The following is a 17164-nucleotide window of genomic DNA, read 5'->3' as shown; positions in this document are numbered from 1 at the left end:
CTCTGCAAGTTGAAATTATTTGGCAGTTGTAGTGTTCCCTTACTTGTAGGTGGGTGAAACTGGTTGGTGACCTCATTTGTTTAATTGTTACAGGAAACCAGAAGAACCTTGTATATGCATATTTATACCCTGCACTAAGCTATGTAGTAGATAGCTTAGGGAAGCTGGCCTGAGTTAGTGGCAGTTGTGAGAGGGACTGAATCTGGGTCATAACAATATATATATATATATATATATATATATATATATATATATATATATATATATATATATATATATATATATATATATATATATATATATATATATATATATATATATATATATATATATATATATATATATATATATATATATATATATATATATATATATATATATATACACATACACACACACACACACACACACACACACACACACACACACACACACACACACACACACACACACACACACACACACACAGATGGGTGTTATCGTGATAAATTACTGCAACAGTGTATTGTGATGATGATACCAGGTTATTGGTTATATGATAATTATTTTTTCCTTGTTATAGATTCATCAGTATTGCTTTTGGATTCAAACTAGCAATAATCGATAATTTTAGCTTTTGGAACATGAGCATGTTGAAGTTTAAAATTTTCAAGATTAAATGTTATTTTACTTAAAACAGTATTTTTTATTAGTGAAGAGACAAGATAAACATTGAATTTGAAGATTTTTTTTTTAGATTTTTTAAAGTTTTCTAATATAAAGATAAAAATAAATATTTGAATTTATTTATTTATTTATTTATCTAAAATATCAATATTGTTATCGGTGGTATTGGAATTTTAGATTTATCAATTTATCAGTTATTGGTTATTGGGCAATAAATTTATTGCCAATTATCAGTCATCACTAATAAGGTTATTGTTACCGATTTATCAGTTATCATGATCAATTTTTTTCGTCATCATGACCAGCTATATATATATATATATATATATATATATATATATATATATATATATATATATATATATATATATATATATATATATATATATATATATATATATATATATATATATACACCACTTTCAAATTTATCAACATTTATTTAGTTCTTGAAGTAATCATATTCATTTCTCTAGTGCTACTTCCAAGTTTCTCTCACTCTATCACTTTGTTCTACGACCACCCATCTTTGTTTCTTTATCCTCTTGTCCCATTTCCAACATATGCTATTTCTTAGCTCCATTTGTCAATCTTGACTCCATCATATTCATGTTAATAATCAGATTGGCTCCATTATATTCAGAATTTTCTGATAATTCTCCACTTTTCATTTTGCATGATTATCTTCATGACTGTAGCATCATTTACAGACATATATTTTCTTTGGTCATTTAGCATATAATTTACATAAAATGATATACAAAATTAGAGCTAGTGTGTGTGTGTGTGTGTGTGTGTGTGTGTGTGTGTGTGTGTGTGTGTGTGTGTGTGTGTGTGTGCAGTTGATAAAGACATTCTGTTGCTACAATGAGACAGATCATTTGTTGTGGGGGCTGTTGAACCACACTTAACAAGCTGAGGGAAGTGTAAAATATGTGGTCATTTATATATTTTGGTTGTGTGCAAGTACTGTGAGACAAGTCATAAAGGTTCACATGACTGCTGTACTGACAGGTGTGACCCTTTTATTCAGTGTGGAGCCTGCAGGGGCTGACAGATGATATGGAGTGTTTAAGTCACTATAACAGCAGTTTTGTTTTGTATCTGATGAAATTTTTAAGGATGCTAATGAAGGTCAGTATTGACTTTTTTTTAAGGAGGGAAGATAAAAGATATTTTGTAGGTTTATTCATCCATATACAGTATGTACAGTATTAGTAACAAGGGGAACCCACCAACCTCCTTGTAATCTCCTAAATTTCATTTTCATCTTCCTTTTTCCATTCTCCCTTTATTGCATATTTTCAGAAGTTCTTATATCCTTACCCACTGTCTTTTTTCTCTTCACCTCCCCTTCCCTTCTGTTCCATTTCCTGGTGATGGCACAGAATTATCAACAACAAGCTTTTGACGGCTGAGGATGAAGCCCGAATCAACCAGGTACAGGCCAGGTCATTAGCAGCAGGCATGGCCGCCGTGCCCCGCCAAGCCCGGGTGTTGAACCTGAGACCAAGCCAGGTAGGTGTGTGGCCTGTACACCTAGCCACTTGTACTTCTTGTGCTTCACTTCCTATGCTGTCACATGAAACATATTTATTCCTTGTTTTCACAATGTTTCACTCTTAATTTTTGTACTTGTGTTGTGCTATGTATGTATGGCAGCATGTCCTCAAAACACTAAGCAACATAAGAGGGAAGGAAATGAGGTGGTGATTTATTATTTCTCTTATATGACAATAAAAAAGTTGTCAAAGGCATGTCAAGTTTGTGTGCAGGATTCTGCATTTGAGTGTTGAAGCATGTGTAAATTCACTTAATAAGTATTTAGCTTTTTAAATTGATGTTTGGATGATAATGTGAAGGTTAACATGGCATTGTACTAATCTCCTAAAAAAGGCTGGGAACCATCTGTTCATAATGTGTGTAGGAGGCTCAACATATCAGGTGTTTAAGCTTTTAGATTGTGATTTGATAGGAGGAATTATGTTAAGAAGGTCACATGACCTTGGTTGTCCATGTATAGAATGTTTTCCAATTAAATTTCTTTCAGTCTCCCTATCTTTTTTACAGAGATGTAGTTTAGATATTTGATTCCAAAGTCAGTTAAGTTTTTCTTTTTTCATTCCTGATCAACTCTGTGCTCTTTCATAAGAGGCATTGATCTGTGCCTTTTCATAGAAGCATGGTCCATGACCTAGTGACATGCAAGGTTTATTGAAGGGACCTGAAAAAGAACCATATTACAGTGATGAAATTATTCCTTTGAAAGTATTGATGGCTGATCTCTTTCTATAGGTGAGGGTTAGTGTTCTCTACTGTACCAAATACTGAACTGTCTTTTGTACTATTTCTCCATCTGTATCCTACCCAGTAATGGTAATAGACTGAGGAACTCCCCACCTTTGTTAATTTTTACTAAGTATTGTCCTAGTGGTAATCAGATGCAGGATTGATTTGCTTAGGAGTTGGGTATCTGAGAATGAGTGGTTATTGGCACCAAGTGCAGCTCAGTTGTGGGTAACTCCAGTTGTTGGGAGCATTCCATGGTACACAGATGGTGGGATAGTCTTGCCTTGGACTCTTGCAAATGTGTACTATGTCCCAGTGAGTTTTGTTTTTATTTGATATGAATCCCAAGTTTATTTAGGCATTTCAGGGACTTATTGTGGGTGATGGAGATCTCCACAGCACTCTTCTCTTGCTGGGTGGGTAGCTGTAGAAAAATTCATATGAATAGAGATGTCAGATGTAGGTAAAATAGAGAAATGTTGATTTGATTGTGAACTAAATCCCACAACTTATATTATCTTTGATAAGAAAGGTTTTGTTTAGACCATGAAAATTGGATAAATGAAGCTGAGCATTATTTTACTGCAACAAGAAGGCACACAAAGTGAAGGAGATTGCATACTTGACTTTAGTTTGTTGTTCCTTTGATGGGGAACTTGTATCATTGTTAAAAGCTTAAATCCTGTAAAATAGCATGGATCCATCTGAATCTTTATTCAGTCAAAAGTTTATATGATGTGTAGACTATTCAAGCTTGTCAGCCTGGAGCCTGGAGCCTGCTTGTTGTAGAGTTGTCCTATGTTCTGTAGATTTGCTTGATATTATAAACAATTATGATAAAATTTTTGTAAACAATTTTGTTCTTTATTTCTGTCAGTATCAGATTCAGTATTTTCTCCATCTTATGGCAGCATATATTTTCAACACAGAGTGAGGGCAGTGTCATTCCTCCTGTCCACTACCCCAACTTCTACTCCCAACACTACCACAGCAATGAGCGGTCTGGTGTGGTGGCTGAGGATTCTTTTGAAGAGGACAACGCTTCTGCTTCATCTGAGCAGGTCAGAAGGTGGATGGCAGCAGTACTAGTAGCAGACTGGTGTTACCTTGATGCTACTGCTACATTGCATTATTTGCATAGTTTTTTCAGTTGTCATGGACTTTGTGTAATATATATAAAAGTATATGAAGCTCAAGAAACTTGTTGATAAGGTTTATGTTCAGCATACAAATTGTAGGATGCAAAGACAAGGATTGAAATATCATTGCCACAATTCCTGACAAAGCATTTGGTGCCACAGAATATTCAGCAATGTAATGTTTGTTTGGCAAACAAACCAGTTTCCCTGAATGATAGCTTTATTTCTGCAGGTTAATACAGTCTCTCTATGGGGGAGAGTTTGGAGACAAAGCCAAGCATATATATATGTGGTTTGTGAGCCAAGCATACTGATCATTACACTATCATGTGTAGTTTTAATATGTAATTTAGATCAAGGACAGTGCAGTGATAGAGGAAAAATTATTCACTAGATTTTTTCAGAGAAGTTTTATGACATAAAGGATTAATTGAACGATCAGTATATATATTGGCTCACTAGCTGCATCTCTTTAACACAGAAAGCTTTCACTAATTATCTTGGCCCAATTCATTAAGTGCATTGCTGTTGTGGGAGAGAAGATATGCAGTGTTTCCCTGCCAGCTGTGGGAGTTACATTCCAGAGCCTCCTGCAAATAGTTAAAATCTATGAATATGGGAAACCATCCTTATAAGGATCAGAACTACCTATATTTATAGTTTAAACCTTAAACTATGCATCTCACATTTACTAAGCAATTCACTTTAAGACAATAAAAAAGTTATTATATGTATAGTACATGATATTTTAATAAAAAATACAGTGCACTATAAAATAAAAGGGGAATAAGTTGATATGTACAATAAACCCTTGATATAATGAACTTCTATTTACCAAATTTCAGGTATAACAACCTATTTAAGGCTGCTGTCTGCTTTCTCTCTCTCTCTCTCTCTCTCTCTCTCTCTCTCTCTCTCTCTCTCTCTCTCTCTCTCTCTCTCTCTCTCTCTCTCTCTCTCTCTCTCTCTCTCTCTCTCTCTCTCTCTCTCTCTCTCTCTCTACACATATATAGCAAATTTTCATCTCAAGTGACCCACTCTCCCCCCATATGTGTTCGTTATATCTTGGGTTACTGTAATTTCTAACTGAAAGAATAATTTGGGCTCTTTGGGCTGAAAGACTGAGCTGGTGGTGACACCTGGCAACTCTGAAAACTCCCCATTAGTTAGGTTAGGTTAGGGAAAACTCCACAAATATGCAAAACCATGGATATGTGAGGGAACGCTGATATATGCTATCTCTTATTTGTTGTAGATGTATTCCATTCTATTGGCATAGAACGATAGGAAAATGGCATCAAGGAAGTAGGGATGCCACTAAACTAAGGAAATAGAGAAGTCCAAATTTAGTCATTGCTCTGTTTTGTGAAATGGTATATATTGTGCCTGGTGGCTCCACTTCACCATTCCTCAAATCAGGGCGGTCAAGTTCTCAACTTAAGCCAAAAGTATTCTAAAAAAGTAGCTTAAGAAAAAAATATGTATTTAGTACAGTCCATGTAATGAAAAGGAACTAATCATGATTAAACAAAGAACTCCATGTTCTCTTTTATGAAAGAGTGAGAAATTCATATATTATAAATATGGGAGGTATATATATTACAGTCCCTGTATTGAAGGGGAACTCATCATGATTGAATGGATAACTATTTTCTCTTTTATGAAAGAGTGAGAAATTAATTATGAGCGAAACAAAGTTTACTATGGAGGTTGTTGTTTCGTTTTGAGGGGCCTGGCTCGGTCTGACCATAACCCCATTCAATCGCTAATATCTCCAGAACTATGTGGCTGATCGTAACAAAATTAGCACCATATGATAGCACACCTCTATCAATTTTATATGATATAGCTTTCATCTCTTCTATTGGGTGAAGTTAACTTACAAAAAGTAGAAGGGTGTCAGAAATGGGATTTCTCAAAAACTACTCAACCAGTTTTAATGAAACTTAAGAGGTGTCATGTTATAATTTTAATAAAATTCCTTACATCAACTTTGAAATAGCACTGTACATGCACAAAGTCAAAATTACAACTTTTAAGTAATTAACTGATCAAGCTCAAATTTTTGTTGGTAATAAGAGTAATACAAGTTATGATGAAAAATCATGTGAAATTTGCAACACTACTGTGCATATGCAAAATACAATACAAAACTTTTTGTAAAGTGACCATCAGTTTTCTGCAATTTTCACCAATTTTCTTTTGTCTCAATGAGAGCGGATAGATACCACTGAACACAAAATGAAATTTCCTATCAAGTGGTATATAGGACAGCCACTGGGCTCTTGCAGAGTTTTGAGCTAGAGTGATTTGAATATTAGGCAAGTGCATGATGTGTGGGGTGCCTGAAGTTGCCTCTCTCTCTCTCTCTCTCTCTCTCTCTCTCTCTCTCTCTCTCTCTCTCTCTCTCTCTCTCTCTCTCTCTCTCTCTCTCTCTCTCTCTCTCTCTCTCTCTCTCTCTCTCTCTCTCTCTCTTCTTGAAATACCCCTTCCACTGATGCATTACTGACATCTTTGCTCGTTAATCGCCTTCCAAGGCATTTTACTGGTATATTATAACTGTTCTTCATTAAATTGTGTAACATTTGCTGCCTTAGATATAATTTTCAATCTGTAGAATATCACCTCTCCTCTAGTAAACTTCATCTTTATTTATGATATGCATGTACAGTATTCTGATTAAAATAATAAAAAATAATTAGGTAAAAACCAACTTAAAATTTACTTGATGGGTCCTGTTGATGATGCTCATCAAGGCTAGTGTCTTCTGGTATCAACCCTAAGTCTCTTGAGACCCCCCCCTCAACTTTTTCTTCATTAATTTCTGCAACATTCACAGTCTTAGATCTAGTTTTCAATTTCTAGAACACAATCTCTCCTCTACTAAATCTCATCTTCTTTTCCTCACTAAAACACAGGTGTCTGAGGCAACTTACAGTAGCCCCTTTTCTGTTCCCTCCTACTTTCTTTATTCTCATTTTCAATCCAAAGCTGAATGTTGCGTTTATGTGCGCAATGACTTAACCTGCTGTTGTGCCCACACTCTTGAATATTCCGAGTTTTTCACCATCTGGCTACTATTACAGAGTCACTCTCAAACTAAATTTGTCTGTGCTGTATACCTCTCACCTAACTCCTTAGACTATAAGAAATTCTTTGACTACTTAACCTCCAAAGTGGAGCACATTCTGACTCACTTCCCTTTTGCAGAGACCTCCATTCTTGGAGACTTCAATGTTCACCACCAGCTTTGGATTTCCTCTCCCTTCACTGACCATCATGGAGAACTAGCCTTCAACTTTGCTATCCTCCAATTGGTGCAACACCCTGCTCATATTCTTGACCGTTTTGGAGATACACCCAACATTCTTGACCTTTTCCTAACCTCTAATCATTCTGCTTTTGCTGTTACCCTATCTTCTCCATTGGGCTCCTCCAATCACAATCTCATATCTGTGTCTTGTCCTATTGCTCCAATCCATCCTCAGGATCTCCTAAGGAGAGGTGCCTCTGGTGTTTTGCCTCTGCTAGTTGGGGGGAACTGATGAGGTATTTTGCTGAATTTCCTTGGAATGACTACTGCTTCTGTGCCAGAGACTGTGTGCCGAGCACATAACGGAGGTGATAGTGTCTGGCATGGGGCCCTACATTCCTCACTCTTTTTCTCGACCTAAACCTTCCAAACCTTGGTTTAACACAGCCTGTTCTCCTGCTATTCATGATAGAGAGGTAGCTCACAAAAGGTACTTGAGCCTTCCATTACCAGAATCTCTTGCACTTTATATTTCTGCCCATACCTAAACCTTCCAAACCTTGGTTTAACACAGCCTGTTCTCCTGCTATTCATGATAGAGAGGTAGCTCACAAAAGGTACCTGAGCCTTCCATTACTAGAATCTCTTGCACTTTATATTTCTGCCCGGAACCATGCCAAGTCTGTTCTCCGACTAGCCAAAACTCCTTCATTAATAGAGTGTCAAAATCTTTCAAGATATAACTCCCCTCGTGATCTCTGGCACCTAGCCAAAAACATCTCCAATAACTTTGCTTATTCTTTCCCTCCTTTATTTCAACCAGATGGTACCACTGTTATCATATCATAAAGCTGAACTCTTTGCTCAAACCTTTGCTAAAAACTCTACCTTGGACAATTCAGGGCTTGTTCCTCCCTCTCCTCCATCCTCCATGCTACCTCTTAAAATTCTTCACACTGATGTTTTCCATGCCCTTGCTGGCCTAAACCCTCGGAAGGCTTATGGGCCTGATGGGGTCCTTCCTATTGTTCTCCAAAACTGCTCCTCAGTGCTTGCACCTTGCCTAGTCAAACTCTTTCATCTTTGTCTATCAACATCTATCTTTTCTTCTTGCTGGAAGCTTGCCTACATTCAGCCTATTCCTAAAAAGGCTGACCATTCTAATCCCTCAAATAACCATCCTGTTGCTGTAATTTCCTGCTTATCTGAAGTTCTTAATGCATCAACAGGAAGATTCTTAAACATCTATCACTTCACAACCTTCTATCTGATCAACAGTATGGGTTCCGTCAATGCCACTCTACTGGTGATCCGGCTTTCCTTACTGAGTCTTGATTATCCTCTTTTAGAGATTTTGGTGAATCTTTTGCTGATGCCTTAGACATATCAAAAGCTTTTGATAGAGTGGCACAAAGCTTTGATTTCCAAATTACCCTCGTACAGCTTCTATCCTTCTCTTGGTAACTTGATCTCGTTTCTTTTCTGACCATTCTATTGGTACTGTGGTAGATGGTCACTGTTCTTCTCCTAAATCTATTGACAATGGTGTTCCTCAGGGTTTTGTCCTGTCACCCACTCTCTTCCTATTATTCATCAATGACCTTCTAAACCAAACTTTTGTCCTATCCACTCCTATGCTGATGATACCACCCTGCACTTTTCCGCGTCTTTTTGTAGACGTCCAACCCTTCAGTAAGTAAACAGTTCACACAAGGAAGCCACATAATTCCTGACTTCTGATCTCTCCAAAATTTCTGACTTGGGCAGAGCGAACTTAGTATTGTTCATTGTCCCAAGAACTCAATTCCTCCGTCTATCAACTCGACACAACCTTCCAGACAACTATCCCCTCTTCTTCAGTGACACTCAACCGTCCCCCTTCTCTACACTGAACATCCTCAGTCTGTCCTCTGTCCTTTAATCATAATCTAAACTGGAAACTTCACATCTCATCTCTAGCTAAAACAGTTTCTGTGAAGTTAGGCATCAGTCTTCTTCACCAGTTTTTCTCACCCCCACCCCTCCTTATCCGTCCATGTATGTAGTATGCTATCTTTTAGATAGGGTGTAATCAAAAGTTTTCCATCTCATCAACTCCTTTCCTCTAACTGACCGTCTTCAGCCTCATTCTCATTGCTGCAATGTTGCATCTCTTGCTATCTTCTACTGCTGTTTTCATGCCAATTGCTCTTCTTATCTTGTGAAGTGCATGCCTCCCCTCCTCCCTTGGTTTTGCTGCATAAGACTTTCTTTTTTCTCTCATTCTTATTCTGTCCACTTCTCTAATGCAAGTTAACCAGTATTCTCAATCATTCATCCCTTTCTCTAGTAAACCTTGGAACTCCCTGCCTGCCTCTGTATTTCTACCTTCCTATGACTTGAACTCTTTCAAGAGTGAGGTTTCAAGACACTTATCTTGTATTTTTGACTAACATTTTTGACTGTTTGGGGACTGGCACCTCAGTGGCTGTTTTTTTTTTTTTTTTTTTTTTTTTTTTTTTTTTTTTTTTTTTTTTTTTTGCTGGAATTTTTGTTTCCCTTGGCCTGTGCCACTCCTACATGAAGGGGAAAAAAAAAAAAAGGGAGGTAGATGTGATCAGGAACTGAACCAGGAATGAACATACCAGAATACCAAGCCTTAACTAACTGGACCATGAGGTACCTCACAGCTAATCTAGCTTTGGCTCATATTTGTGTCCTATCACTGCATTACATGGCTCTTCCTTCTAGTTTAATTTCTGATGTTTCATTAATTTAATGTGGTACAATAAGTATCCAAACAATCCAAAGTGTGTGTCTGGGAAGTGTGGTTCTGGTCCTGTAAGGTTTACCAGAGTATTCACTAGGAAGCCCCTGCTCCATTCATGCTTTCTCCCTTTTTTGGGTGGGACACTCGTTTCCTGTTTGACTCAACAAAACCATGCCATCATAAGTTCGTACTAGGCTTTATTCTTTCCCCTATATGAAATCTTTTAAGACCATCCCACCACCATGTTGCCAATGTCATAGTTAAACAAAGAAATACATTTCCTATTACAAAATGAAAAATTATGAAAAAAAAATAAATTTATAAACATGGGAAGTGGATGTGACCAGGGATTGAAATCAGATCTGACAAGCTGAAAGGACAAGCCTTTAGCTGACATAATCATAAAGTACATCACATCTAGTTTAGCTTTAGCTCATGTTTTCACATCCTAGCTGAAGTCTAAAAATGCGTACCAAGCATTTATGTTCCTTTTTACATAAGCTACTGTTGTTATTTGTCAACAGTATATAATTTATTTAGAGCTGCCTGTTATTTATTTTTCATTTTTAGAGTAACATCTCACAGGTATCAATAATTTTAACCCCCTGAGCAACAAGCAACACAGTGGTGTGCATCTCAGGGCTCTGATGGTGTGCATCTCAGGGCTCTGATGGGTAATGAATGTATGTGCCTCATGATTTTCAATCCTTAAATCAAAATGAAAGTGGAAGAGAGATGTTTTGAACATTACTTAGCAACATTTACAAAGCTGCTCCCTACCACTTAGTGACTTGCCATCTGGTATTCTATACAAAGCAAGTATCATGGAAGGAGGTGATCTGCCCTCATCCTAATGAATGGCTAAGTGCAAATGCAAGCTAACCTCATCCACTCCCATTAAGTGCTGTTAGACAAGGAGTCACAGTGGAAGAACATTCCTTTTGATATGTGGGGAAAGCAGTGAGGGCAGGTGGGGCAAGTGAGCTGTAGCCAGTACTATATCCAGCATAATGAACACACCTTTACTTCCTGTTGAACTAAAATAATGAGTCAGACAAAAGTACCACTAGAATGGAGAAGGATAGGTGCTTCTTATGCTGTAAGTTTCATTATTCTAGAATCTGTACTAAATGAGATATAACTAGGAATAAGAGTTATTTTTCTCTAAAAACTCATTACAAGAAGAGGTTTCTGCACAAAACACCCGTTGCTTAAGGGCTAGCAGGAGTTTCTGCATACTGGTAGTCTAGCTGAGCAGGTAATGCTTGTTGAAAGGTGATTACAAAATAATTTTATTACTGTAATATTTAGAGGCACTAGATCATTGATTATGAGGTATTATGAGTGAAAGAATTCACTGGAGAGTGTCTCTGGTATAATTGGCACCCAATCACTAATTGCACATTATGAAGGAAGAGTAACAACTGTAATGTCAGTGTCATTATCAAATTCTGTCCCCCCCCCCACACACACACACACACACACACACACACACACACACACACACACACACACACACACACACAAAATGGGCAGCAGAATTCTTAGAAAAGAAGAAATAATAACAGACAAACAATATGGCTCCAGGAAAAGAAAATCATGTGTAACAAATCTATTAAGCTTCAGCTCAAGAGTGATCACATCATGTAGGAAAGAGAAGCATTTGTGGACTGTATATAACTAGATCTGATAAAAAGCTTTTGACAAGGTTCCCCCATGAAAGACTTATGTGGAAACTTGAAAATATAAAGAGACTACATGGGACAAGTATAAAGTGGATGGAAAATTACTTAAAATGATGAGAAATGAGAACAATAGCTAATGATGAAAAGTTGGTTTGGAAAACAGTAAAGAGTGGTGTGCCACAAGGGTCAGTACTATCACCAATATGGTATTGTTCATTGTTTATATAAATGGTATTCTTGAAAAAATTGATAGCTACAACAGCCTATTTGCAGATAATGCTAAATTACAGAAAGAAATAAAAAGTTGCAAAGACTGTGAATATCTACAAAATGACCAATAAAATTTGTGAATGGAGCAAAAAATGGGAAGTTAAATTCGATGTAAGCAAATGTCATATGATGGAGATGTGCAGAAGTGAATAAAAGACCACATTGGACATACAAGGTAGAAAACAAATATATTAAAAGGATCCAGGAAGAAAAGGATCTAGGAGTAGTAAAGCCAGATAACTTCCAACCAGAGAAGCATATAGGTAGAATATGGGGAACATTTACAGATTACTATGAAACATAGAACAGCTTTTCACCTTATGAATAAAAGTAAGATGAGAAAAATAATCCCTATGATAATAAGACCTAGATTGGAATATGCAGCAGTTGTGTAGTCTCTATGTAAGAAGCATGTAAACAAGCTAGGAAGAATACAAGCAGTAGCAACAAAAATGGTGCCAGAATTTGAGGAATTAAGTTATGAAGAAAGATTAGAAAAAATAGACTTACCAATACTGGAACAAAGGAGAGAAAGAGATTTGATAACTATCTACAAGTTGGTAAACAAAATGGAAGTTGGTAATGACAAAACCATTACTAAAAGAGACAAGCAGTCATGACAATAGAATGGGACACTCACACAAGTAGGGAAAGAAAGATGTCTAAACAACACAAAGAATAGTTTTCAACAAAGACACACTGAAGTTTGGAATGGACTAAAAGAAGATATGTATAGTTTTGGCAACAAGTGTACACAAACTAAAGGAAAAATTAGACATGTATAGGTATAGAGATGGGACCACATGAGTGTAGCTCGTGCCCTGTAAATTACACCTAGGTAAATACACAACACAGTGCACACCGTGCATGGCTACATGGACTTGTTTCTGACCATTATAGAGATGTGTGGATGTTTCAATAAATGTGATGCCAAGAATGGAGTGTTATCTGAACTAAATGTGTACTATCTATGGTAAGAAATAGTGGTACAGATATTATAATAACTTTCTAATTAATTATTGATTTGAAAGGTATATAAAGACAGGTTGCCTGATGGGATCCCTCCTATTGTTCTCCAAAACTGTGCCTCCGTGCTTGCACCTTGCCTAGTCAAACTCTTTCAACATCTACCTTTCCTTCTTGCTGGAAGTTTGCCTACATTCAGCCTGTTCCTAAAAAGGAAGACTGTTCTAATCCCTCAAACTACTGTCCTATTGCTTTAATTTCCTGCCTATCTAAAGTTTTTAATCTATCCTCAAGAGGAAGATTCTTAAACATCTATCACTTCACAACCTTCTATCTGATCGCCGTATGGGTTCTGTCAAGGCCGCTCTACTGGTGATCTTCTGGGTTTTCTTACTGAGTCTCAGTCATCTCTTTTAGAGATTTTGGTGAACCTTTTGCTGTTGCCTTGGATATATCAAAAGCTTTTGATAGAGTGTGGCACAAAGCTTTGATTTCCAAACTACCTTCCTATGGCTTCTGTCCTTCTCTCTGTAACTTCATCTCAAGTTTCCTTTCTGACCATTCTGTTGCTGCTGTGGTAGATGGTCACTGTTTTTTCCTAAATCTATTAACAGTGGTGTTCCTCAGGATTCTGTCCTGGCACCCACTCTCTTCTTATTATTCATCAATGACCTTCTAAACCAAACTTCTTGTCCTATCCACTCCTACACTGATGATACCACCCAGCACTTTTCCACATCTTTTCATAGACGTCCAACCCTTCAAGAAGTAAACATTTCACGCAGGGAAGCCACAGAACACCTGACTTCTGATCTTTCTAAAATTTCTGATTGGGGCAGAGCAAACTTGGTATTGTTTATTGTCTCAAAGCTCAATTCCTCCATCCATCAACTCGACACAACCTTCCAGACAACTATCCCCTCTTCTTCAGTGACACTCAACTGTCCCTCTTCTACACTGAACATCCTCGGTCTGTCCTTTACTTATAATCTGAACTGGAAACTTAACATCTCATCTCTAGCTAAAAACAGCTTCTATGAAGTTAGGCGTTCTGAGACATCTCTGCCAGTTTTTCTCACCCCCCCCCACTGCTAACTCTGTATAAGGGCCTTATCTGTCCATGTATGGAGTATGCTTCATACGTCTGGGAGGTTCTACTATTATTGCTCTTCTAGACAGGGTGGAATCAAAAGCTTTTCGTCTCATCAACTCCTCTCTTCCAGCTGACTGTCTTCAGCCTCTGTTCATCACTGCAATATTGCATCTCTAGCTATCTTCTACTGCAGTTTTCAAGCTAGCTGCTCTTCTGATCTTGCTAACTGCATGCCTCTCCTCCTCCTGCAGCCTTGCTGCATAAGACTTTCTTCATTCTCTCACCCCTATTCTGTCCACCTCTCTAATGCAAGAGTTAACTGGTATTCTCAATCATTCATCCCTTTCTCTGGTAAATTCTGGAACTCCCTATCTGCTTCTGTATTTCCACCTTCTTATGACTTGAATTCCTTCAAGAGGGAGGTTTCAAGACACTTATCCTTTAATTTTTGACTACCGGTTTGGACCCTTTTCTGGAACTAGCATCACAGTGGGCTTTTTTTTATTGGATTTTTGTTGCCCTTGGCCAGTGTCCCTCCTACGTAAAAAAAAAAAAAAAAAAGGGGGGAAGGGGGAAAAAAAATATTAATTGCACTATCCTATGATCATATTGCATCAGATATTATATGAGGTTCCCAGAGCCAGAGTGATGTAAGTGCCCTTGTGGTCAAAATTACTATTTTATTGCATTGTCTTCCCCAACCTTCCTAACGTGACGAGAGAGAGTGCAGACATCAGAATGGACCCCACATTAGGGTCAAAATCCATCCAAGTGAAATTATCCACAGAACCTTTTTGTCACGCTTGAGTGATAGCTATCGGGCCAGAGAGAATAACTCCCTCGCCACAGCAGCACGAGAAGAGTCAGCCAATGACAGCTCGTGCAGTGATTCACGTGTCACACTGAGACACTTCCCCACCACGACACCCACACACTTCACACTCTCCCTCCCTCCAGCCTGCTTGCTATCCATAAATAACAGGCTGCTATCTTAATTTTACTTTTACACAACACATAAGCCTTTCATTATTATGACGGACAACAACATAACCCTTAGGAGCCAGAAGCCACATTCCCAGATGCTTCTAAGATTTATCTTAGTGGGCTATGAACATCTTAGTGCTGGTAATTTTTTAAAGCAAAATCATTCGCAACTAAGAACCATGGGACATTCATAGCTATGAATGGGTCAGGGCTTTCATAGCTCACTAAGAACAACAGTTTCTCCTCAACAACAACAACAATGTGAACATATCCTTGTCTGAAAATAAAATCAGAAAAAAAAAAACTGAAAGTAAGCATTAAGATGGGTTTTATTATCAATATCAAGTAGTCTTCAAACACACTGAATAGTCTTTTGCTTTGAATAAATCATGTGTGTTTAACTGACTTGCTAGGAGAGTACTGAAATCACATTTCTGGAAATTACACTCATTAATAATCACAGCAGCAACACACATGATCCAGTGTGTGTAGCCAACACAAACTAAGGCTAATTATAGTTAACCCAATCATTCCAAACATGAGAATTGCAAATATAACTTTTTTCATTATGTTCCTTAAAAAGAAAAATTAATTATGTCTGTCAGGGCATTTTCTTTCACATTCACAAAAAAAAAAAAAAAATGTAAGTACAAAAGATGAGTGTTTCTTTTCTATGATCAATATCCCTGTGATAATAAGACAAGCATAATATCTCAGGTTCAAGATACATACTCATAAGAATATAAGAACATAAAAAATGGAAGCTGCAAGAAGCCATCAGGCATACATGTGGCAGTTCCTGTATGAAATATACTTACCTATATCCACCTATCAATCCCCATCTATAAATCTCTAATTTTCTCTTAAAGCTTCCTAATGACCCAGCACCAACAACTTGATTACTGAGTCCGTTCCATTCATCTACCACTCTTTTTGAGAACTGATTCCTTCCTATCTCTTTTTTAAACTAAATTCTTCAAGCTTAAAACTGTTATTTGTTGTTCTATCATGGTTACTAATCCTAAGAATTTTGCTTACATCCCCTGTGTTGTAACCCTTATAGCACTTAAAGACTTCTATCAGGTCCCCTCTTAACCTACATCTCTCTTTATGTAAATTTAACAGCTTCAATCTCTCTTTGTAAGGAATACTCCTCACTCCTTGTATCCTTTTAGCCATTCTCCTTTGCATTGATTCTAAAAGACTTATATACTTCCTGTAATATGGGGGACCAGAACTGCACAGCATAATCTAGATGAGGTCTGACCAGCACCAAATATAACTTTAATATTACTTCGGGACTTCTACTTTTAACACTCTTAAAAATAAATCCTAATATCCTATTTGCCCTGTTTCTGGCCTCTATGCATTGCTTTCTTATATGGAATTTAGAGCTAACTATAAATTCTAAATCTTTTTTGTACCCTAAACCTACCAGAGGTTCATTGTTTATTGTGTACCTTCTGTGTGGATTTCCTCTACTTATGCTAAGTACTTTGCATTTTTTGATATTAAACTGCATTTGCCATCTGTCTGTCCATTCGTTCATCCTGTCCAAATCTGCCTGCAAGGGGATGGCATCCAATTCTAATCTAATTAATCTACCTATCTTCGTGTCATCCTCAAATTTACTAACGTCGCAACTAATTCCACTATCCAAGTCACTGATGTATATTAAAAACATCAATGGCCCTTATACTGATCCCTGTGGCACCCCACTAATTACTTAATCCCACTCGGATTTAGAGCTGTTTATTACGACTCTGTCGCCTGTCACTTAGCCACAACCTTATCCACCCTAACACCTTCCCATCTATTCCGTGCGCCCTAATCTTTCTCAGGAGCCTCTGATGGGGTACCTTGTCAAACACTTCACTGAAGTCCAGATATAGGATGTCATAACTATCACCATTATCTCCTGCCATGTAAACTTTACAGTAAAATCTTGACAAGTTTGTCAGGTAAGACTTCCCGTTTGTGAAGCTATGCTGTGACCGATTTATCAAGTTATGTTTGTCTGAATGCTCCCTAATGTTCTTTACTGACTTCATTATTTTATCTACAACAGAA

The 17164-nt window shown here is 37.3% G+C and overlaps 1 protein-coding gene across 7 annotated transcripts in view; it reads left to right on the top strand.

The window, feature by feature from the left end:
* LOC135116190 (uncharacterized) overlaps positions 1-17164 on the top strand; it is a 108386-nt gene that overhangs the window by 51203 nt on the left and 40019 nt on the right. For 5 of the 7 annotated variants that reach the window (XM_064033508.1, XM_064033507.1, XM_064033505.1 and 2 more), the window contains 2 exons: positions 2055-2184; positions 3885-4016. In XM_064033508.1, coding sequence (XP_063889578.1) covers positions 2055-2184; positions 3885-4016 — 262 coding nt within the window. The remainder of the gene's footprint in view (positions 1-2054; positions 2185-3884; positions 4017-17164) is intronic. The other 2 variants (XM_064033510.1, XM_064033511.1) reach the window with 1 other exon arrangement.

The sequence above is a fragment of the Scylla paramamosain genome, chromosome 30 (assembly GCF_035594125.1).
Source record: "Scylla paramamosain isolate STU-SP2022 chromosome 30, ASM3559412v1, whole genome shotgun sequence".
NCBI classification, from domain to species: Eukaryota; Metazoa; Arthropoda; class Malacostraca; order Decapoda; family Portunidae; genus Scylla; species Scylla paramamosain.
This window is presented reverse-complemented; position numbering and strand designations above follow the sequence as displayed.